Below are 22,948 nucleotides of genomic sequence, written 5' to 3'. Positions count from 1 at the left end.
GAGGAATCTCTTTAGAAGATTGGATTTGTAAGTTGTTGAAATTAAACAGTCTACAGAAAATCCAGAGAAACTGAGTATTTAGTTGTTTCATTTTTCAAAGATTGCCAGCACAGGAAACTGTGTCAGACTGATTTGAATGGATACAAAGTGATATGAAGTTTTGAAAATTATCTGGAAGAGGATTGGTTAATTTTTAAAAATAAAATGATAAGTATCTGAGAGCATTATCACTGTCTTAAATTGTCAAGCTATTTATTTGTCTTGACTTTACATTATAGTATCTTTGCTATATAGTGTTCCAGATTAGAATTTACTTTTGCATTAAATGAAAGATGTGCAGTGCTAGAATTTACAACTGTATGTAAAAGGCAGGGTTATTTAATATCACAAGATTGATAACATCATAATGAAAACTAGGCTATGATAGAAAGGTTGAAGTGCTTTTAAATGATTCTCACTTGTAACGATACCATCCTAAGAGAAGACAATAGGTTCATGCACCACAGAATCACTGACATAACCTCCACAGTAGTATCTCTGCAATCCTAGCTATCTGTTGTAGCTTTGACTGTTGTGTGATGCACCACTTTTGAACACTTGTATCCACAGCCATAATGGCAGCATTCCAATCCTACAGTAAGGTGGGTTTGAATGATAACCAGCATAGATCACTCATCCTCAGTTTGAACTGGCATTGCTCTGCTCAGAACATTGAGTAACTTCATCTTATCCTGAAATAGAATTTGAGACATTGGCCTTCATGCTCTGAATAATGGTTGGATTCATAACTTGACCTTATGTAGTCCGCTGCCACTTCCACATTAGAAGGATGAGTTATAAACTCTGCGTTAAGCTTTGCACCACATTGAAGCTGGATTCCTTCATTGTCCTTGACCTTGAAAAAGGCTATGCAGTCAAAATACCAATGCATCAAATATTTACTTGTGCATGCCCAACAGCCTTTTCAAACAATCTGTCTTATTGGACCTTTCCAACCAAATGTATCTGTGACCTTTCCCTCTCGGGGGCCGAACATATGTTTGCTGGACCTTGCTGTAACTCGTGTGTAGCCAGGAACTTGCCACTGTCTTGGGAGCAAACAGTTACAGGATCAGAGTTATTGGCTGGCAAGTTGTGCTTTGTCTCTTCCTGTGGCCCTTCACCTTTGTGCATCACTGCTTAGGCATTGTTTCTGGCTATCTGAAATTATAAGTTCATAATTTTGGGGTCACAGAAAGCAAAAGTGGATGGTCACAACATCTGCAGTTTATACGTCATACCAGAATGCAGAATGGGGATGGTATGTTTTGAGAAGGTGCAAAAGGCGGAAGCAGAAAGTTGAGGGTTACCTAGACATTTAAAAGGCAGCTGGATAGGACATAAATAAAAAGTGTTTAGAGGGATATTGGCCAAATGCTGGCAAATGAGTGCCCTTCCGTTTAGGATATGTGGTCGGCCCAGACAAGTTGAACCGAAGGGTTTGTTTCTGTGCTGTATAACTCTGTGACTTGCCCCACAAAGTATCATAGAATCATACAGTACTGACCATGCCCTTCAGCCCATCATGGTTGCAATGGCAAAAAACTTCTCTCATATCTACAGTAGTCCTACTTTTCAGCACTTGGCCTACAACCTTGAATGTTATGACATTTCAAGTGGTCATCCACCTCCTTTTTAAAACTGTGAACTTTACTACTTCATCTACCCTCCCAGCCAGTGCATTTCAGATACCTACCGCCCTCTGGGTCAAAATATCCTTCCTCAAATCCCCTATAAACCATCTGTCTTTCACCTTAAAATTATGCCCCCTTGTACTGACCCTCCAGCTAAAGAGAAATGGGAAGATTTTACGTGTATTTCGTCCAAATGAAAAAGGTGAGGAAATACTTCACAATTTCCTGATCATTTTTCCCAAAATAATTTTGTGTGAAGTTAAAAGGACTGAATGTAATCTAGTACACAATATGTCATGGCTGTTCCAGATTTTGTGCAGAATTAAATATTAGATTGCGGTGTGACTGTGATATCACCATGCAGAACCATTGTATTTGGCTACCTTTTGCTGTAGCCATCCTCCCGTCACTCTCCCATATGCTTGAGTTTCTATTGTTATCAAAACGAGAACTATCCATGTTTGATAATTAAGTGATTTTCTGCTTTTGTATTCAGTGTGTGCATCAAATGCACTCCAGAATGGATTGATGTTTATTTAAGGTTTCCTTCATTCTGCTTGTGATGACGGGCATTCTGTGTTGTGCCAGTAAGATATTTCTTTGTATTTCCTTCAACAACTGCCCTTGTAAGTGGCCTACAATTTTTGTGGCTTTATGAACAGTTTGTGTAATTGACTCATGCTCTCTAGGAACTTTGTTATGACTGCTCTGAACTAGTTCACAAGGAAAAACATAAACAACCTTTTCCAAACAGGAAAACCTAAGCAAAATGGATGACTTAAATACAAATGACGTGGAAGCTCTAGCTAAAAGAGCTCAATTGAATAAGTTTCTAGTGGTAACTGGTATTTATTCCTGAGAGATGAGGACAGAGATTTGTGAGGCATTCTTAATATTTAGATCCTAATCAACTGGTAGCGCATGAGTAATAGGCTTGTATGTTACACATTTTCAAAAACATGGTTAAAACGTACATGGTTGGATCTAATTTTTTCCCCCATACTGTTTAAATAGTGGAATTGATTATCAGGAGTAATGCTGGGATTGTCTATACAGCAATAACGTTATTGAGATCAACAACATTCAACAAACACTCTACTCCTAGGGTTTGTTTCACAAATTCCAACTCTTTGGTGGAGGTCTGTTAGAGTGATTATGAATGTGCTTTCATACATGTTCCAATCTCCCTCCACTTCCAATTATGTTAGGTAATGATGCAAACAATATCAGAATCAACTGCAGAATTCTCTTCAGCCTTTTGTTTCGTGGTTCTGCTTATCAGAGTCTAAGAATTCATTATGATGCAAGATTAGTAAAGCTGTCAAAGTTGACAACAGGAAGCAACATACACTCTATTATGTGGTTAAAGGTTAATCTGTACAGTATTTGTAGTTGGATCCTTCTTTGGATCCTTCCAGTTTCTTTTGTACTGCAGTGGGAAATTAACTGCATGGATTACTTTGAAATTGGAGATGAATTACTTACTGTAACCACTGTGCTGTTCAGCACTCCTTTTTGCTAAGGGCACATATTAAAAATGCATATACTTTGAGTCATTTTAAATGCTTTCAAGTTTTTGCACTGAAGGTGCAATAGTGACACAATTCATACTTCAAGCATGTTTCTTCCAAGATTATATCTATCATTTTGTCAAACTAAAGTAATTTGCTTTTTAAGACATCCACTCTGTGACAGAAAACCTATTTGAAAGTGTGCTTAATGAAGAGTGTATTTGTGCCAGTACTAAAGGGAAAAAAGTTAACTAGTAATTCTACATAGATGAATTTGTTAAGTTAAATTTGGTGGTCAAACCAGCTCATAAAACGCAGAGTTACCTCAATGAGTTCTAAAGATGATAGAATCAAGAAATAAATCATCACTAGGCTTGATGACAATTTACCAGTGGATTTATAAGTTTATCAAAATAATGATGTCCATGAGCACATAAGCATAATTAAGACCAATGCATGATTCTAGGTTAACAAACCCAAATAGTTTTTGACTACAAATTCCGGACTTGAGGGAAGTAGCACTGATCATGCCATCAGTATATCGGAGAAAGAATTTTAGGTGGGGTTGGAATTGGCATTGCCTGGAGACATTACTTCAACCAAAGACTACCCAGCACCATAATTGACAGGGCCCTCTGACAGGTCCGCCTATATCCCGTCAGCCCTCACCCCTTGTCTTCCCTCCCACAACAGTGATAGGGACCCCTTTGTCCCTCTCACCTACCATCCCACCAGAATATCCATCATTGGATCATTGGCTATTATTCCCACCACCTCCAGCAAGATACCACCACAAGAGAAAAATTCCCCTTGTCAGCCTTTCATAGCGACTATTTCCTTCAGGACACTCTAATCCACTCCTCTTTCACTCTCAACATTACCTCCATAGCTAATGGCAGCTTCCCCTGCAATCACAGACGATGTAACACCTATCCGTTTACTTTCTCCACATCGTTCGAGGCCCCAGACACACCTTTCAGATGAAGCAGTGCTTTACCTGCACTTTACTCAATCTAGTCTACTGCATTCGCTGCTCACAATGTGGTCTCCTCTACACTGGGGAAACAAAACGCAGAATGGGTGTCTGCTTCATAGAGCACCTATGTTCTTTCCTCAAACAAGACTGTTGTCTGCCATTTCAATACACCATTGTGTTCCCTGGTGAACATCTCTGCTTCAGTACTTCAGTGCAAACTGGAAGAACACCACCTCATTTTCTGCTTAGAAACTCAGCAGCCTTCTAAAGTTAATATCAAATTCAACAATTTTAGGGCTTGAGGCACCTTCTCTCATCTCCTTATTCTAATCCTCACTCACCAGGCCTTGTCATCACACACCACCCATTGTCAGCTACTAATAGCCCCTATTAGCAGCTATTCTTTCTCAGGACTGACCTTTACTCACTCCTTTGTCCAACTGTGTTTTCTCTCTCTCTCTTTGGGCTCTATCTATACCTATTGTTTACTCTCCCATCTCTTCCTGCTGCATCTTCTGCATAAATACCAACCTTTTCCTGGCTACTGTCAGTTCTGAAGAAGAGTAACTGGGCCCAAAATGTTAACATTGACTTCTCTCTACAGATGTTGACTGACCTTTTGAGTTTTCCCAACCCTTCGTGTTTGTTTCCAGTTTCCAGCATCTGCAGTTCTTTTGATTTTTTTTCTCTCGCCCTATATTTATATATCTTAAAATCCTTCAATCCACTAAAACATGTTACAACCAGATGAGGAGGGGAATTGGCTTCATTCTTTAATGTCCTCTCAGTTGGTCACTATGGATATTTATATTATGTTTTTGCATGTAACTATCATACTTCAGTTAAATCACATTTTGCTAGAAAATGAAGGAGCCAATTACCAAGGTTTTCTAAGAATCATGTAATCCCAAGAAAAGAATATAAAAACACGACATCAGACATAGATGACAAGTTTAAAAGGGAGTCTGGTACCAACAGAAAAAATAAGTTAGGTCATTAAAAGTTCTTTCGTCTTCCACATTAGATGTTTAACCTGAGACCACGGTTGTTTCAGGTTGATATGCATTTTGAGTAGTAGTCCTTTTGAGGTCTTTGTAAGTGCTTTTCAGATTTTCTTTTTGATGAGACACTGATGATGAGAGAAACAGACATGAAGAGGGAGACTTCCAGCTCATATTGTCACAAATTTGTTTCTTCTCTTTGCTTTGCTACTCTAAAGCAGCTTGTTGAGATATAATTCAGTTCATGTTTTAGAGTCTAGATGCATTGTCTGTCCATACTGGGTGGCTGGCAGGCGAGCATTTCACCTTCCAATTAGTGAATTATCATACATGTATATTAAACATGAAATTAACATTTCTTGGCACTGACTCAGTTGCTTAGTCTTGATGTCTTTAATTGAAAATAGTAATTTGTGCACAAGCAGCTTTGTTTCTTTCACAAGTGTCTTACAAAGCTTGCCTCAATCTGTAGTCAGATGACTACTGCAGACATTTGAGGTCCATGTTTTTGTCTTTGAAAGGTCCAGGAAGGTCCCAGATATAAAAATCAGATGATGGAATTTAAAGTTTAATAGTCTGTACTTACCATTATTGTCACAGACTATAGAAACTTGTACGAATTGAATGAACTTGTGGCTCCAATCAGCTTACTGTTGCTGACAAAAAAAAATTGATCTAAACTAACTAGAAGTTGGGCAGAGAGTATTCCTACTGGTGTATTCCAAAGTTCTACTGGCATTTTCCAGTGTAAGTGGCATTTGTTAATTTTATCAATTGCATTTTTTTTGCTTTATTCTCATTCTGGGATGAGGGCACTGCTGAAAAATTCACCAATTGTTGTGAATCCTTAATTGTTCTTGAGTGATAAAGGGCAGTTAAGAATTTAATCTTGCAGCTGTGACTGGTGTGTCATCCAAGTGTCCGCGTTGAAGAGGTGCGACACCTAATTAACACCTTTAAATCGGTCTCTCAGTGTAATTGAAAGCTTTATTTAATATTTACTGATGATACTTGAATATGTGAGGAATTGAGAAATCAGCTAGAAAAGAGGAGATGCAGGTTTCACATGTTGATTCCCATTTTAAGAACCTGGAGGAGTGAAAGTACGATTTATACCTTTTAAGTAAGACTTCAGCCTCTACACTTCATCCAGCATGGCCTCTTCCCTTCTCATTCCACACCAGGCCCAATGGTCCATACCTGTTTTCAGTCCTGATAGCTCAATGCTTCCCAGAAGGAAAGAAACAGTAAAATTGTGAATGATACTGGTCCAGCTCATGATGTATATTCCAATATGGAGCTCCAGTTGCCCAGTATGTTCATTTTCAAGTGTAACTGGTTTTTATTCTGGGTTCTGCCATAACTGTTAAAAGGTTATTTTCTGGGTCTAGATTGGGGTAGTGTCTGCCCGCAAGTCATAACATTAATTTGCATTGACATGAGCAGTTTGTGTTGTTTGTAATAGCTGTTGTTTGCATTGAAATTGATTGTGCTCTGTTGCCAAATGTTACTCAGGTTCTTAAATGAAGAGCTTCTCAGCTTCAGTATTTCTTTCAAGGCAAATTAATTTTGGTGTATTCAGAGGAGATGATTGTGTGAAGTTTCGTGGTGACTCTACTAAATGAAAATACAGATTTGGTATTATCAGAATGTTCTGTCCGATGCTTTCATTTTAAGAGTTCCTCCGTGCCACCGTGCCACCTCCTGGGCGGCACGGTGGCACAGTGGTTAGCACTGATGCCTCACAGCGCCAGAGACCCGGGTTCAATTCCCGCCTCAGGCGACTGACTGTGTGGAGTTTGCACATTCTCCCCGTGTCTGCGTGGGTTTCCTCCGGGTGCTCCGGTTTCCTCCCACAGTCCAAAGATGTGCAGGTCAGGTGTATTGGCCATGCTAAATTGCCGGTAGTTTTAGGTAAAAGGGGTAAATGTAGGGGAATGGGTGGGTTGCGCTTCGGCGGGTCGGTGTGGACCTGTTGGGCCGAAGGGCCTGTTTCCACACTGTAAGTAATCTAATCTAATCTAAAACACTGTTGATGGAAGCACCTGGCTGAAACCCAGTGTATACCAAATCAGATGCATTGTATTGCAGTGGCTATTAGCACTTGCTGTAACAAAAATAAATCTATAGCAATAGCAAATAATTACAAATAGTTCCTCAGATGTATCACTAACTTTAACGTATGATTGAGGTAATAATCAATGTAACATCTTTTAACAACAGCATTGTACTTACTTATCTTAGATCTTTAGATATTGTGACAATAACTATCATTATCTTGTAACTGTCTGTATAGTAAATGAATTTTTGATTTGCATTTGTTTTAAACTTCTATTAGAAATGAAATCTGAGTTTTATCAGAATATACCCATTCATAAGCTTATCTTCTCAATATTTTAGTTCAAAACCAGATACATGTTGCTTGCTTGTTTAACTTGCTTTACTTTGAAAAATTGGTGTTTGGTTCGGTATGTTGTATGGTTCGGTATGTTGTATGGTTCGGTATGTTTTCACCATTTATAATTCAGTGTATAAAAGCCCTGTATAGTCTTAGTAGTAATGTATCTTTCTTTTGCCAAAATAACACCAGACTAGGGAGTGTCTGGTTTATGATTGGAGAAGACAACCACAATTAGAAACATTGCTATAGCTGTATAACTTTACAACATAGTGAACATGCTAAGGTCAAACTGTCTTTTAGTTTGTCTTTGCTGCATTTGCATGAACCTCTCTGTGAATCCAGCATTAATGGGACCACAGTCGTAGGATATATGAAGAGATATATAATAAAGTACAGGTAGGTGACGTAATCTGGATGTTTGACAAGCTAAGTAAAAATATTGTACAATAATAGTGAGGATGATTAATGTACCAGTAACAGATAAACTTACATTATTGGTATTTAACTGATGTGCACCAGTGTTCATTCTGTATTTGGTAATGAAGTGTTAATTTTCAATACCTATTTCATAACTAGTTAGGAGAGTCAAACTGTGTTTTCTAAAAAAAAGTATTTCAAACAAAGCAAAGTGGTAAAGAAAGCATATAGATTACTAGACATTTGTTTTGTCTTTTATAAGATAAAGGTGTGCAGTGAATAATCTTAAACGTTCCTGAGTTCCAGAAAAACCTGCCCATAAACATTCAGGTTATAAAACCTTTATGAACGGTGAACAAATTCTTGATTTCTTCATATTTCTTTCTTCATATTTCTTATTATTGCAAACATTCACTCCACCATGGCACTCTGAAAACATTAATGGACTTCCAAGATACAAATCTGGTTTATAAATATGCTGAGGTTATGATCATGTTGAAGAAAACCCATTATAAGACTGTTAGCCGTAACACTGCCTCTGTTGAATATGGTTTACAAATATTTGTCTGGAAATTAGATGTTTAAGTATTGTATCTCTGTTCCATCTTACTTCCAATGATGCTAAAGTCCTTTGTGATCTCCATACTTCTCCAAAACTCACTTCTCTGGCCTCCTTGTTGTGACGTCCAACTAATCAAACACCTGCATACTGCCTACATCATATCCACACATTCATAATTTTTATCTTTGCCACACTTATTTATTTCTTTATGTATAACCTTCAAACCATTTCTTCCCTTCACAAGCCATTCACAATCTGGTTGAACAAATCTAAGATATTCTCCAGAATTAAATCCAATTGCATGCCATTTGATCCTCCAATTTTGCTTCACTATGCATTTCTTTTCTAAACCTTCAGAATCTTTATCAAGTTTAGGCCTACTGTCTTAACCCTAAACTCCATCATTTGCCACCTCAAAACCTTTTGATTGCACTATGCCACAATTTTTTTTTTACTTACTTGTAGTTGCACAGCAACAGTTTTTCTTAGAATAATAGCTTTGGATTTTATTTTGTTTCAACAGTCCAATATGAAGTTACATTATAGATTTTAAGTACACAGAGATCCTGGACTTAAGTGGAGGAAGCTATTAAAAGATGTTCAAAGCACAAACCAAATTAAAACTTTTGAGTTATTGCACACATTTGCTCGTGTTCAAAAATATTGTTCAGTTTTGGAAGTCAAAATAATCAGGTGTTAAATGTTGTGTTTTAAATATTTTAATTTATTATTTTTGGAATGTGGATATCGCGTACTGGGCCAGCACTAATCGTCTATCCCTACTTGTCCTTTTGCTGCAAGTATACCCAGACTGCTGTTAGGAAGGGAGTTCCAGGATTTTGACTAAGTGACAATGAGGGAACGGTGATATAGTTCCAACATATGGTAGAGTGTAGTTTGGAGGCAAGCATGCAGGCGATACTGTTCTTATGCACCTGCTGTCCTTGACCTTCCTGGTGATATTGTCAAGAATTTGAAAGGTGTTGTCATATATACCAAGGAGCAGGAATAGGTCATTCAGCCTATCTGCCATTTTGTATATCAAGACTGACCTGGTTATAACCGCAAGTCCACATTCCCACCTAACCTTCATAACCTTTTACCAGCCTGTTTATCAATAATATTCAAAGATTCTGCCTCCACAATCTTTTCAGGAAGAGAGTTCTAAAGGCCCTCAACGTATGAGAGAAAATATTTTGCCTTATCTCCATGGTGGATGGAGAGTCAATAAATTATTATCACAAATTTGTGTTCTTTATGCAGGGGAATTAGATGTGATGTATCTGTTGCAGCCTCTAATTTTCCATAAAATACTTTTCTCACATTTTCACTTTTCTAAGTTAGTAATGTTAAAATTCCTTACAATGTACATTTCTTAACAGGCCCAGGATTTTTGTATCAGGAGCATAGGAACAGGAATGAGCCAGTCAAATTCTTGAGCTTGTCTCTTCCTTCAATTAAATCATTACTGATCTGTAACCTAACTCCATCTACCAGCCTTAATTTCATAAAACTTCATACCCTTGCCCAACAAAAGTCCACAAATCTGTTTTGAAATGTTTTGTTCTAGCCTCAACATTTTCTGTGGGAGAAAAATCATTCGAGAATTCAACCAGACTTTGGATGAAGTGTTTCTTTACATTTCGAAAAAGCCTGTTTGTAAAGTTTATGCCCCTTTATTCGAGACTCCCTCACCAGAGGGTATTGTTTCTTTTGATCAGTTCTTTTACTCTTTTAAATTAAAAATCTCGCAACACCAGGTTATAGTCAAATAGGTTTATTTGGAAATACTAGCTTTCAGAGTGCTGCTGCTTCTTCAGGTAGCTGTGAAGCATAAGACACTGAATTTATAACAAAAGATCACTGTGTCACGCAATTGATATGATATTAGATTAGATTACTTACAGTGTGGAAACAGGCCCTTCAGCCCAACAAGTCCACACCGCCCCGCCGAAGCGCAACCCACCCATACCCCTACATTTACCCCTTACCTAACACTATGGGCAATTTAGCATGGCCAATTCACCTGACCTGCACATCTTTGGACTGTGGGAGGAAACCGGAGCACCCGGAGGAAACCCACGCAGACACGGGGAGAACGTGCAAACTCCACACAGTCAGTCGCCTGAGGCGGGAATTGAACCCGGGTCTCTGGTGCTGTGAGGCAGCAGTGCTAACCACTGTGCCACCGTGCTGCCCACTGTGCAAATCATATTGAACAAATCTAGATTGCTGTTAAGTCTTTCATCTTTTGGAATGGATTACAGGTTTCAGTTCATTAATATGTAAATTCCAGAGCTACTTTCAAGTCACGTTCTCAAGATAAGTTAACGGTTTATAAAAAAAAAGGTGTGATATTAGAGTCTGTCTGTATCCCAATCTTGAGTCAGACTGGTTCTATTTCCAGAGTAAATTTGAAAGTATTAAAGGATTGACTGCCTGCATTGACTGTCTGTTTTCAATGCAGGCTACCATTTTCTCTATTAATCATATCAAATTGTTAAGTCATTTTAAACCTCAATTATATCAACCCTTAACATTTTATACACAAGGAAATCCAAGTCTGGCATGTTCAACATGTCCCTGTAATTTAGTTGCCGTAACTGTTTTAGTTGCAAGGTTTGTAGCTCAAGTTGAGGTTTAGGGCGTAGGTTTGCTTGCTGAGCTGTAGGTTTGATATCCAGACATTTCATTACCTGGCTAGGTAACATCATCAGTGGTGACCTCCAAGTGAAGCGAAGCTGTTGTCTCCTGCTTTCTATTTATATGTTTGTCCTGGATGGGGTTCCTGGGATTTGTGGTGATGTCATTTCCTGTTCGTTTTCTGAAGGGTTAATAGATGGTATCTAGATCTATGTGTTTGTTTATGGCGTTGTGATTGGGATGCCAGGCCTCTAGGAATTCTCTGGCATGTCTTTGCTTAGCCTGTCCCAGGATAGATGTGTTGTCCCAGTCAAATTGGTGGTTTCTTTCATCCGTGTGTAGGGCTACGAGGGAGAGAGGGTCATGTCTTTTTGTGGCTAGCTGGTGTTCGTGTATCCTGGTGGCTAACTTTCTTCTTGTTTGTCCTACATAGTGTTTGTGGCAGTCCTTGCATGGAATTTTGTAGATGACGTTGGTTTTGTCCATGGGTTGTACTGGGTCTTTTAAGTTTGTTGGTTTTTGTTTGAGAGTGTTGGTGGGTTTGTGTGCTACTAGGATTCCAAGGGGTCTTAGTAGTCTGGCTGTCATTTCTGAGACTTCTTCGATGTATGGTAAGGTGGTTAGGGTTTCAGGGTGTTAGGTCTGCTTGTCGTGGTTTGTTCCTGAGGAATCTGCGGACTGTATTTTTGAGTGTCCATTCTTCTTAAATACGTTGTATAGGTGGTTCTCCTCTGTTTTCCGAAGTTCGTCTGTGCTGCAGTGTGTGGTGGCTCATTGGAATAGTGTTCTGATACAGGTTCGTTTGTGTGTGTTGGGATGGTTGCTGGTGTAGTTAAGTATTTGGTCAGTGTTTGTCGGTTTTCTGTATACGCAGGTTTGTAGTTCTCCTTTGTCCTTTCTTTCGACTGTGACATCCAGGAATGCGAGTTTGTTGTCGGTTTCTTCCTCCTTGGTGAACTTTATGCCTGTGAGGGTGTTGTTGATGATGCTAAATGTCTCTTCTATCTTGTTTCGTTTTGTGATTACAAAGGTGTCATCTACGTAGTGGACCCAGATTTTTGGTTTGATGGTTGGTAGCTGAAAATGTGTTGCTGGAAAAGCGCAGCAGGTCAGGCAGCATCCAAGGAGCAGGAGAATCGACGTTTCGGGCAAGAGCCGAAATGTCGATTCTCCTGCTCCTTGGATGCTGCCTGACCTGCGCTTTTCCAGCAACACATTTTCAGCTCTGATCTCCAGCATCTGCAGTCCTCACTTTCTCCATGATGGTTGGTAGGGCTGTTTGTTCTTTGCATTACTGCTTCTGCTATGAATCCTGATAGCGGAGATCCCATGGTTGTGCCATTGGTTTGTTTGTAGATTATGTTGTTGAAGGTGAAGTGGGTGGTGAGGCACAGGTCCACTAGCTTCATGATGTTTTTGTTGGTAATGTGATTGATGGTGGTTGGGGTGTGTGTGATGGTCTCTTCTAAAAGTGTGGTAAGTGTTTCCTTTGCTAGGTCGATGTTGATGGAGGTGAACAGTACTGTTACGTCGAATGAGATAATTGTTTCGTCTTCCTCTATTTTGGAACTAACTGCCAGAAGTAGTAGTGGATACAGATGCAGTTGCAACATTTATAGACATTTGAATAAGTACATGAATAAGAACGGTTTGGAGAGATATGGGCCAAATGCAGGCAAGTGGGACTAATTTGGCTTGGGAACATGGTTGGCATGGACTGGTTGGACGCAATAGTCTGTTTCCATACGTTATGACTCTATGACTCTGTAACTTCACATAAATAGCATCTGTAGATACTTCCTTAACCACTGGGTTCACAATTTTCTGAAAAAAATGTACTCTGCTAAATTTATTAGACAAGCTTACCCATGACAAATCTGTATTGGATCTGTATAAATTCATATTTCTCATTCTGCCAGATCCTCTCTTACCTCATGCATATTCTTGCTTATGCATATACCAATTAAACTTTTGAGAATATCTTCCCTAATGTGTGAATGATTTATTTCTCATCAGACTGTCAGTAATTGTACTTGTTCTCATTATTGTTATTGAGATCTGGGTAAATATACCACATTGACTACTTATAATTCGTTTATTAGGGGTTTAAGTTGTTCATTAATTTAACCATGTATCTGCTCTAGGAGCTGTGTCGGTCAAATGTTATTTTATTGTATTATAATTTTATTAACATGTGCTCTCGTTATTATTAATATCAATTTAAATAGTGCCTTTAGTTTCTCTCCTTGTTGTTTCCAGGCAGTCATGCAGATTTATTTTTGGTTACAAGATCAACATTTCTTGGTTTCCTAACTGCTACGTCTCTCTTTCCTGCTCATCTGCTTGCAACTTCTCCATAAATATCTAGGCCATCGAGTGAGATTATTTTGTTTCATTGAAGTCAGAAATCACTGATAGCTTTGTTTTATATTATTAGCATTGTATAAAAATTCCAGATCAAGTTAGACAGCTTTATTGAAACTTTTGTCTTTCTGCTGTGAAATAATAGCAGCTTCTGATTCATGTCAATCCCATGCCACCTTGGCTTAACTTGTACAGAGTTTACCAATGCTGAAGAAACATACAGACACAACATGTGACTGCTTGATTCATTCAGGCTGCAAGGGAGTCCTGTTGTTACTTCACAAAAATTGGCATAGAACAATGAAAAGTCAACTCACAAAAATAAGATGTACAAACCACGTAAAGAAATAAGCAACGTCAATCAACCTAAAATCCTAACAAAGACCAGATGTGATTTCTGCAACAATCAAGGCTAAATCCAGTGCATTAGGTTAAAAAGTTCCAGTTTATGTTCCACTAGATCTGTTTACCCTGAATCCATCACATAATCTGAGACGTCAGTGCTCACAAAGCAAATTAATTGAAAAACTAAAGAGCTAAACTCAAAAGAACTGAATTATAAATTTGCTATCCAGTTCTACAGAACTTTAGTAACACGACTATAGTCATAAACTGCATATTTACAACATGGGTAATCTTTGCATTCATAAATTATTAACTCATGTAAATTCTACAACTGAGATCTGATGTTCTGTCCAATGTTTAACTTTTTGCGTTCTTGCCAAATTCTGACTGCATTTAGTCATCTATGTTTACACATGCAACTTAATTTTCCAAATCAGCCACTAGCCCTCTTTTTGATCTTTCGTATTTTTGAACAACACAGAGGGAGGGTAGTCAGTCCATCAGGCTTTTTGTCACTCCTTTGAACAAATTTTGCAAAAGTGAGCTTTTTATAAGATGTCCATGATCTGGTTGTCTCTTTAATTCAAAGTAAAATAGGGAAGCGAAGATCTTCTCAAAATCTGTTATGATTTTGGCTGACAACAGACTGATGTGATTTGGTGATCATGTGAGTGGGGGACCCAGGTTCATCAACTTTTTCACCATGTTGTTACCATGACCCCACCTACCTTCCCAGCAACACCACTTATCCTTCCAATATACAAACGTAAGAATCAAGGAGCCTATGCTGACTGGTTACAAATAGTAGAGAGCCAAGGTGCCTTATTAATGTGAACTGAACAAATGTTGGTTACCTGTAGCAGCACTCAACACTGATTTCCCCATTCTGAAAGAATTCTGAGAGATTTTGGTGATCAGCCTTGATCCGTAGAATCGCGACAGTGTGGAAACTGGCCCTTCAGCCCAATGAGTCCACACTGACTTCCAAAGAGTTACCCACCCAGACTCATTCCCCTCCCACATTACTCAACATTTACCCCAAAATAATGCATCCAGCCTACACATCCCTGAACACCATGGGCAATTTATAGCATGGCTAATTCACCTAACCTGCACATCTTTGGATTGTGGGAAGAAACCGGAGCACCTGGAGGAAACCCACGCGGACACGGGGAGAATGTGCAAACTCCATACAGACAGTCAACCAAGGCTGGAATCGAACCCTGGTGCTGTGAGGCAGCACTGAGCCATCATGCAGCCAAGAAGCCAATAGAGGTAAGGAGGGGATTCTTCATTTCCATGATAATTTGAATAATGCGTTGTAAATTTAATGCCCTTTGGATAAGGAGCAAAAGAAAGAAGAAATTGCTCCATCATCAGCAGATATCCTGGCATGTTATCAGTGTGACATGTTAATTTTCACTGGTACATGTATAAGCAATTGCTTTGGTGAGTACAAAAGGGAATGAAACAATTATTTTCCTGTTATTCCTCTGTAACGTCTCTCTCAAGGTGATTTTTGAGCTAAGTTTCAAAGCAGTGTTTAGAAATTAAGATCAAGGAATGTAGGAAGATCCTACTTTCCAGAACTTCATTTTAAATTACTATCTTTGCCTGGTCTAATCAACATATTGTAAATAGTCAAAAGAATAAACAATTTTGTTGTTTGATCTTTATTCTGTGGAGAAAATGAGGACTGCAGATGCTGGAGATCAGAGCTGAAAAATGTTTTGCCCGAAATGTTGATTCTCCTGCTCCTTGGATGCTGCCTGACCTGCTGCGCTTTTCCAGCAATGCATTTTTCAGTTCTTTATTCTGTACTTGTTAAGTAGTCCAAATGCTGCTAATTGGGTTTTGATCTCCAGTAGTAATGGTTTTTCAGGACTTGAGTAAGTTCCAAGGTATGCAATCATTCACATTGTATCTGAACAAACAAATTAGTATATTTTCATAATGGTGCAAGTTTTGCATCTGTGGAAGAGCACAGTAATTTAGTTCACTTTATAATTATCATGAAAGCTGTTGTAAAGACATAAAAAAGGCTAATAAACTTTTGGCATTTATGTCAAGGAAATTAGAATATACAAATGGGGCAGTAATTTTAACGAGGTCAGCCAGGCGGACCTCAGAATATGAGTTCCCTGATTGGGGTTGTTAACCCAGTTCTCAGGGAGCCCTGGCTGATAGATATAAACTGGAATGTCAGAGGTTTTGTTCACGGAGAGCTAGCTCTGACGATGCTGGATCAGTGTCAAGGACATTCCAAGTGTAAATAAGGAGTGATGGGATATCAGCCACAATGAAGTTATTTCATATAGAGTCTAGAGCAGACTTCTTTCATCCATCTTTCCTCTGTCAAAAGTGCAGCAGTACCAGGAAAACTATATTGACCTTAGAAGATAGATTCTGCACTGATTCACCATAATGTTACCAAGACTGAAATGGTTAAACTCTGAGAATAGTTTAAATTAAGTTGACTTGAAATCCTTCAAGATTTGCAAGCTTGAAGGTTGTTGTGATTGCAATATTTAAAATGATACGGGTCTCCATAGGGTAGATACAGATAAAGTATTTCTCGACTGGGATAATTCACAATCAGAGGTTATATTTTAAAATTAGAATGAAGCTATTTAATAATGAAACTTTTTGACATATAAAGTAGTAGAAATCTGGAACACTCCTAAAATGCTGGGGATACTCAATCAATTGAAAGGTTTAATAATGAGATAATGATGCTAAAGTTCTATAGGACCAAAGAGCTGCTCTCTCATTAGAAAGAGATAGAGAGACATAGGGAGAGAAAGATCAATCCTTTATTGGTGGTGGTTTGACCACAGTCATTCCTTAGGTGATGGGTGAGAATGAGAAGTTAGAATCTTCATGATAACCTCAGCTGGTGTGAAAATTGAATCCATGCTGTTGATTTCATCAGAAATTAACTGTCAGGCAACTAAATAAACTGACCCCCCCAGTTGAAAGCTTAAGGACTCATTGTTACTATTCATTAGGTATGGATATCGTGAGGCAGAAAGCAAAGGTGGATAAATGGAATTGTGATGCAGATCAGTAACAATTCAATTGAATGAGAAAATGAGCTCAAGTGACAGAGTGATCTACTCCTGCATCTACGTTTTGAAAAAAGAACCAGCATTTTCCTCCAATAATAACATTTCCATTTATTTAGTTTTTTTTATTGATAAATAATATGGCCTGAGTCAAGTTTGCACCTTGCAATGTAGAAAATAAAAACGTTGCCAAGGGTTCATGGGTTTGAACTAAAAGACGAGGCTAAGTAGGCTGGAGCTGTTTTCTCTGGACTGTCAGAGGCTGAGGGGTGACCTTTTAATGGCATATAAAGTCATGAGGAGCATGGGTAGGGTAAATGAACAAAGAACATTACAGCACAGGGACAGGCCCTTCGGTCCTCCAGGCCTGCGCTGATCCATATCCTCTATCTAAATCTGCCGTCTATTTTCTAAGGATCTGTATCCCTTTGCTCTCTGCCCATTCATGTATCTGTCTAAGTGTATCTTAAATGATGCTATCATTCCTGCCCCTACTACCTCCCCTGGCAACGCATTCCAGGCACCCACCACCCTCTGCGGAAAGAACTTTCCACACATATCTCCCCTAAACTTTTCCTCCCTCATTTTGAACTTGTGATCCCTAGTAATTGAGTCTTCCATGTTTCAAGTTTCCAAGTTTCACTTCCAAGTTTTTTGCTAACCACCCTGTCTACACCTCTCATGAATTTGTAGGCCTCAACTAGGTTCCCCCTCAACCTCCTCCTTTCCAATGAAAATAATCCAAATCTACTCAACCTCTCCTCATAGCTAGCATGCTCCATACCAAGCAATAGCCTGGTGAACCACCTCTGCACCCTCTCCAAAGCATCTACATCCTTTTGGTAGGGCAGAAAGTGAGGACTGCAGATGCTGGAGATCAGAGCTGAAAATGTGTTGCTGGTCAGGCAGCATCCAAGGAGCAGGAGAATCGACGTTTCGGGCATAAGCCCTTCTTCAGGAAAGGGTAATGTGGCAAACAGAACTGTATGCAATATTCCAAATCTGGCTGAACCAAAGTCTTAAACAACTGTAACATGACCAGCCAGCTCTTGTGCTATCTACCCAGTCTGATGAAGGGAAGCATGCCTTCCTGATCACTCTACTGACCTGCGTTGCCACCTTCAGGGAACAATGGACCTGAACACCCAGATCCCTCTGTGCATTACTTTTCCCTGGAACCTTTCCATTTACTGTATAATTCGCTGTAGAATTGCATCTTCTCAAATGCATCACCCTGCATTGAACTCCATCTGCCATTGCTCTGCCTTACTCTCCAATCTATCTATGCTCTGCTGTATTCTCTGATAGTCCCCTTTGCTATCTGCTACACCACCAATCTTAGTGTCATCTCCAAATCATTTTTGTATATCGCAAACAACAGTAGTCCCAGCACGGATCCTTTTGGGGCACCACTAGTCACAGGTCTCCATTTTGAGAAGCTTCCTTCCACCACTACCTATGTCTCCTGTTGTCCAGCCAGTTGTCTATCCACCTAGATAGAACAGCCTGGACCCCATGCGACTTCTTCATCAGCCTATCATGGGGAACCTTCTCAAATGTCTTACTAAAGTCCAAGTATATGATATCTACATTCCTTCCCTAATCAATCAACTTTGTCTCCTCTTCAAAGAATTCTATTAGATTTGTAAGACATGACTCCTGCACAAAACCATACTGCCTATCACTGATAAGGCCATTTTCTTCCAAATGGGTATATATCCTATCCCTTAGTATCTTCTCCAGTAGTTTCTCTACCATTGACATCAGGCTAACAGGTCTGTAATTACCTGGATTATCCCTGCTACCCTTCTTAAACAAGGGGACAACATTAGCAATTCTCAAGTCCTCTGGGACCTTCCCCGTGTTCAAGCATGCTGCAAAGATCCTTCCAAAAATAGACAGGACCTTTTCTCTGTGTGGGAGTCCAGAACCAGGTTTAGAGTGAGAGGGGAAAAATTTAAAAGGAATCCTAAGGGGCAATTGTTTCACCCAGAGGGTGGGGCTTGTATGGAATGAGCTGCTATTGGAAGTGGTGGAGTCTGGTACAATTAAAGCATTTAAAAGACATCTGGATGGATATATGAATAGGAGGGGTTTAGAGGTATATGAGCCAAGTGCTAGCAAATGGGACTAGATTAATTTAGGATATCTGGTTTGCAGGGAAGAGTTGGACTGAAGGGTCTGTTTCCGTGCTGTACATCTCTATGACTCTATAACTATCTACCTTACAATGCAATCAAAATTAAGCCAAGTACAATTTCGGCATTTTTTTTACTTCCAAGTCATAGCCAAACTACCTCTCCTGACAATTAATATGGTTTTGACTGCAACCACTACACTAGTGCCTTTAATGCTTCATCCACCTCAATCAGTTCTGTTTTATCACACAAAGCACATTACCACATATATAAATCTTCCTTCTAATTTTATCATATTTTTCCTTCTCAATTCATTTATCCATACCCTTTAAATTAGTTGGCACTACTGGCAAAAGCACCTAGTTTGGTGTCATAGATACTTTTAAAAAAATCAACGCGTTCAGGGGCATTATTACACATTTCTGGCACAGAGGTAGGAACACTACCACAAGTGACATCCTGTGAAAACTTGGACACCGTGGAGAATATCACATCCTGCAAATCATTTGAGGTAACCAGGAACAATGGCCATAAAACAAGCTATGAGGCTGTGTTAGCAACTATCTTTGGTTATATTACCAGCTATTGCTCCATAAACCTTTGCTGTCTGTCTTATAGATGTAATGATATCACACCAACAACATGGCCAATGTTTATCCAATGCAAATGAGCAACATAGTAACTGAATAACTACATGTTTCTGGGATTGGATGGTGATTGCAGAAAGGAAATTTTTGGGGTAGAAGTGACCTGTGCAAGAAGGACAGATTGCACCTAAATTGAATGGGGACTTATTTACTGGCAGGGGGATTTGCGAGAGCTGCATGGGAGGATTTAACCTAGTAAGGTGGGGGTATGGGACCCAGGGAGATGGTGAGGAAAGAGATCAATCTGAGACTGGTACAGTTGATAAAAGAAGTGAGTCAAACAGTCAGGGCAGGCAGGGAATAGGTAGGACTAATAAATTAAATGCATTTATTTCAATGCAAGGGGCCTAACAGGGAAGGCAGATGAACTCAGGGCATGGTTAGGGACATGGGACTGGGATATCATAGCAATTACGGAAACATGGCTCAGGGATGGGCAGGACTGGCAGCTTAATGTTCCAGGATATAAGAGAAAGGATAGAAAGGGAGGCAAGAGAGGAGGGGGAATGGTGTTTTTGATAAAGGGTAGCATTACAGCTTGCTGAGAGAGGATATTCCTGGAAATACATCCAGGGAAGATATTTGGGTGGAATTGAGAAATAAGAAAGGGATGATCACCTTATTGGGATTGTATTATAGACCCCCTAATAGCGGGAAATTGGGAAACAAATTTGTAAGGAGATCTCAGCTATCTGTAAGAATAATAAGATGGTTATGGTAGGGGATTTTAACTTTCTAAGCATAGACTGGGACTGCCATAATGTTTAAGGGTGTATATGGAGAGGAATTTGTTAAGTGTGTGCAAGACAATTTTCTGATTCAGTATGTGGATATACCTACGAGAGAAGGTGCAAAACTTGACCTACTCTTGGGAAATAAGGCAGGGCAGATGACTGAGGTGTCAGTGGGGGAGCACTTTGGGGCCAGCGACCATAATTCTATTATATTTAAAATAGTGATGGAAAAGGATAGACCAGAATAAAAAGTTGATGTTCTAAATTGGAGAAAGGCCAATTTTGACGGTATTGGGCAAGAACTTTTGAAAGCTGATTGGGGCAGATGTTCGCAGGTAAAGGGACGTCTGGAAAATGGGAAGCCTTCAGAAATGAGATAAAGAGAATCCAGAGAAGGTATATTCCTGTCAGGGTGAAAGGAAAGGCTGGTAGGTATAGGGAATGCCGAATGACTAATGAATTTGAGGGTTTGGTTAAGAAAAATAAGGAAGCATATGACAGGTATAGACAGGAGAGATCGAGTGAATCATTAGAAGAGTATAAAGGTAGTAGGAGTATACTTGAGAGGGAAGTCAGGAGGGCAAAAAGAAGACATAGCTTTGGCAAATAGAATTAAGGAGAATCCAAAGGGTTTTTACAAATATGTTAAGGACAAAAGGGTAACTAGGGAGAGAATAGGGCCCCTCAAAGATCAGCAAGGCGGCCTTTGTATGGAGCCGCAGAAAATGGGGGAGATACTGAACAAGTATTTTGTATCAGTATTTACTGTGGAAAAGAACATGGGAGATATAGAATGTAAGAAAATAGATGGTGACATCTTGAAAAAGAGGAAGAAGTGCAGGATGTCATGAAACGCATAAAGGTGGATAAATCCCCAGGACTTGATCAGGTGTACCCTAGAACTCTTTGGAAAGCTAGAGAAGTGATTGCTGGGCCTCTTGCTGAGATATTTGTATCATCAATAGTCACAGATGAGGTGCTGGAAGACTGGAGGTTGGCTAACGTGGTGCCACTATTTAAGAACGGTGGTAAGGACAAGCCAGGGAACTATACACCAGTGAGCCTGGCGTCAGTGGTGGGCAAGTTGTTGGAGGGAATCCTGAGGGACAAGATGTACATGTATTTGGAAAGGCAAGGACTGGTTAGAGATAGTGAACATGGCTTTGTGCATGGGAAATCCTGTTTGACAATCTTGATTGAGTTTTTTGAAGAAGTAACAAAGAAGATTGATGAGGGCAGAGCGGTAGATGTGATCTATATGGACTTCAGTAAGGTGTTCGACATGGTTCCCCATGGGAGACTGGTTAGTAATGTTAGATCTCACGGAATACATGGCGAACTAGCCATTTGGATACAGAACTGGCTCAAAGGTAGAAGACAGAGGGTGGTGGTGGAGGGTTGTTTTTCAGACTGGAGGCCTGTGACCAGTGGAGTGCCACAAGGATCGGTGCTGGGCCCTCTACTTTTTGTCATTTACATAAATGATTTGGATGCGAGCATAAGAGGTACAGTTAGTAAGTTTGCAGATGACACCAACATTGGAGGTATAGTGGACAGTGAAGAAGGTTACCTGAGATTACAACAGTATCTTGATCAGATGGGCCAACAGGCTGAGAAGTGGCAGATGGAGTTTAATTCAGATAAATGCGAGGTGCTGCATTTTGGCCAAGCAAATTTTAGCAGGACTTATACACTTAATGGTGAGGTCCTTGGGAGTGTTGCTGAACAAAGAGATCTTGGAGTGCAGGTTCATAGCTCCTTGAAAGTGGAGTCGCAGATAGATAGGATAGTGAAGAAGGCATTTGGTATGCTTTCCTTTATTGGTCAGAGTATTGAGTACAGGAGTTGGGTGGTCATGTTGCGGCTGTACAGGACATTGGTTAGGCCACTGTTGGAATATTGCGTGCAATTCTGGTCTCCTTCCTATTGGTAAGATGTTGTGAAACTTGAAAGGGTTCAGTAAAGATTTACAAGAATGTTGCCAGGGTTGGAGGATCTGAGCCATAGGGAGAGGCTGAACAGGCTAGGGCTGTTTTCCCTGGAGCATTGGAGGCTGAGGGGTGACCTTTTAGAGGTATACACAATTATGAGGGGCATGGATAGGCTAAATAGACAAAGTCTTTTCCAGGGGTGGAGGAGTCCAGAACTAGAGGGCATAGGTTTAAGGTGAGTGGGGAAAGTTATAAAAGAGACCTAAGGGGCAACGTTTTCACGCAGAGGGTGGTGTGTGTATGGAATGAGCTGGCAGAGGAAGTGGTGGAGGCTGGTGGAATTGCAACATTCAAAAGGCATTTGGATGGGTATATGATTGGAAGAGTTTGGAGGGATATGGGCCGGGTACTGGCAGATGGGACTAGATTGTGTTGGGATATCTGGTCGGCATGGACAGGTTGGACTAAAGAGTCTGGTTCCATGCTATACAACTCTGTGACTGGTAAATGCTTGTGATAATTCTCCACATGAACCTCTTT

General features: G+C 39.8%; 1 protein-coding gene across 13 annotated transcripts in view; it reads left to right on the top strand.

Moving 5' to 3' along the window:
• The window catches only part of supt3h (SPT3 homolog, SAGA and STAGA complex component), a 469,942-nt gene that overhangs the window by 271,798 nt on the left and 175,196 nt on the right, over nt 1-22,948 (top strand). For 2 of the 13 annotated variants that reach the window (XM_087979860.1, XM_087979836.1), the window contains exon 1: nt 14,108-15,168. The exons of 4 other annotated variants lie outside the window; for them this stretch is intronic. In XM_087979860.1, coding sequence (XP_087835986.1) covers nt 14,986-15,168 — 183 coding nt within the window. In that variant the 5' untranslated portion in view covers nt 14,108-14,985. Of the gene's footprint in view, nt 1-14,087; nt 15,169-22,948 lie in introns of those variants that run through there. 7 more of the 13 variants (XR_015753299.1, XM_087979875.1, XM_087979885.1 and 4 more) reach the window with 6 other exon arrangements.

This window comes from Chiloscyllium plagiosum, unplaced genomic scaffold (assembly GCF_037043375.1).
Source record: "Chiloscyllium plagiosum isolate Xiang-an unplaced genomic scaffold, Cpla_swu_hap1 HiC_scaffold_3, whole genome shotgun sequence".
NCBI classification, from domain to species: Eukaryota; Metazoa; Chordata; class Chondrichthyes; order Orectolobiformes; family Hemiscylliidae; genus Chiloscyllium; species Chiloscyllium plagiosum.
This window is presented reverse-complemented; position numbering and strand designations above follow the sequence as displayed.